Below are 1,052 nucleotides of genomic sequence, written 5' to 3' on the forward strand. Positions count from 1 at the left end.
ACATGAAATTGAGCTGTACTTGTGTAGTACTACTTTTTCAAAGGGCTACTGCTCGTCGTAGATGTCCGACAACAGCAGCCTCATCATTGAGAGGCGGCTGCTTCATAAGCAAACACCATCCAAGGTTGGTGACAGTACTACTAAGGAGGATGATAATGCTACATCAATGGGCGCTCAAACCGAGGGAATCTTGACCCGCGGGAAGGCCGCTGCTCTTGCGGCAGCAGCAACAACAACAGCAGGCGTAGGGAGTTCCCCGAGGAGTGGTATGGACAAGGATGATACTACTCCAGTGGAGGATGCTAATGGACCTGCAACTGCCGATAGCGAGAATGCTGTAATACCCAGCGTTAAAGAGCAGCAACCTATTGAAGGTAGTAACGGCGATCTGAGTTGGCTCATCATGGCATTCAGGAGGACCAGTTGTGGGTGGCGCGGCAGCTACTCTATTGCAACAGGGGAGTAGTAGAAAGGATGCTGATGAGGCGCATGATACTGCAAAAGCTCTTGGCTTGGATCCGAACCTATCTGGTAGTACTATCTGGGAACTGATATTGTTCGTGTCGTATAATATCGTCTCACTGTATTCAGCTACCTTGTTGCCTGCCTCGGCTCAACCTTTTCTTTCGGACATCCCTGTAGAGAAGCCTAGTGCATCTGAGATTAGACGGAACCTTACTCCTAGAGAGGCACGGCAATTAGCAGAGCTACAATACCATGAGCAGCTACGGGCATATCAGAGATGGGTAGCAGCTGTGGCTGATGCTATGAGGGAGAGGGCTACTGCAACTGCAGCAGCAATGGAGGAAGGAGAACATCATGAACAAGGGGTGGATGAAGGGGGTAATGGTAGTATAGATGGAAAGGAACATGTAGAGGTAGTATGGTCGTGGTCACGGGTGGGCCTGATGATAATATCAGGCAACTGAAGTGGGTAATAAGAGGCCTTCATCACATGGGGTAGCTGGTCATCATGATCATGTATCCTCACCAGTGAGGAAGATTCCAAAGACTAGTCCAGCGACTAATTCACGGGAGGTGAGAGTAATACT

At 49.4% G+C, this 1,052-nt stretch overlaps 2 protein-coding genes across 2 annotated transcripts; both read left to right on the forward strand.

Moving 5' to 3' along the window:
* Nucleotides 1-166: 166 nt before the first annotated feature.
* Nucleotides 167-531, forward strand: Pmar_PMAR013391 (hypothetical protein; the record flags this gene model as incomplete). Its single annotated transcript, XM_002786252.1, has 2 exons — nt 167-374; nt 415-531. Coding segments are annotated over 2 exons (325 nt in total), but the record flags the coding sequence as incomplete, so codon positions are not given.
* Nucleotides 532-591: 60 nt separating this feature from the next.
* On the forward strand, nt 592-843 carry Pmar_PMAR013392 (hypothetical protein; the record flags this gene model as incomplete). The annotated part of the gene is made up of 1 exon (XM_002786253.1): nt 592-843. A coding segment is annotated over one exon (252 nt), but the record flags the coding sequence as incomplete, so codon positions are not given.
* Nucleotides 844-1,052: the final 209 nt, after the last annotated feature.

This window comes from Perkinsus marinus (assembly GCF_000006405.1).
Source record: "Perkinsus marinus ATCC 50983 genomic scaffold scf_1104296931664, whole genome shotgun sequence".
Taxonomy (NCBI): domain Eukaryota; phylum Perkinsozoa; order Perkinsida; family Perkinsidae; genus Perkinsus; species Perkinsus marinus.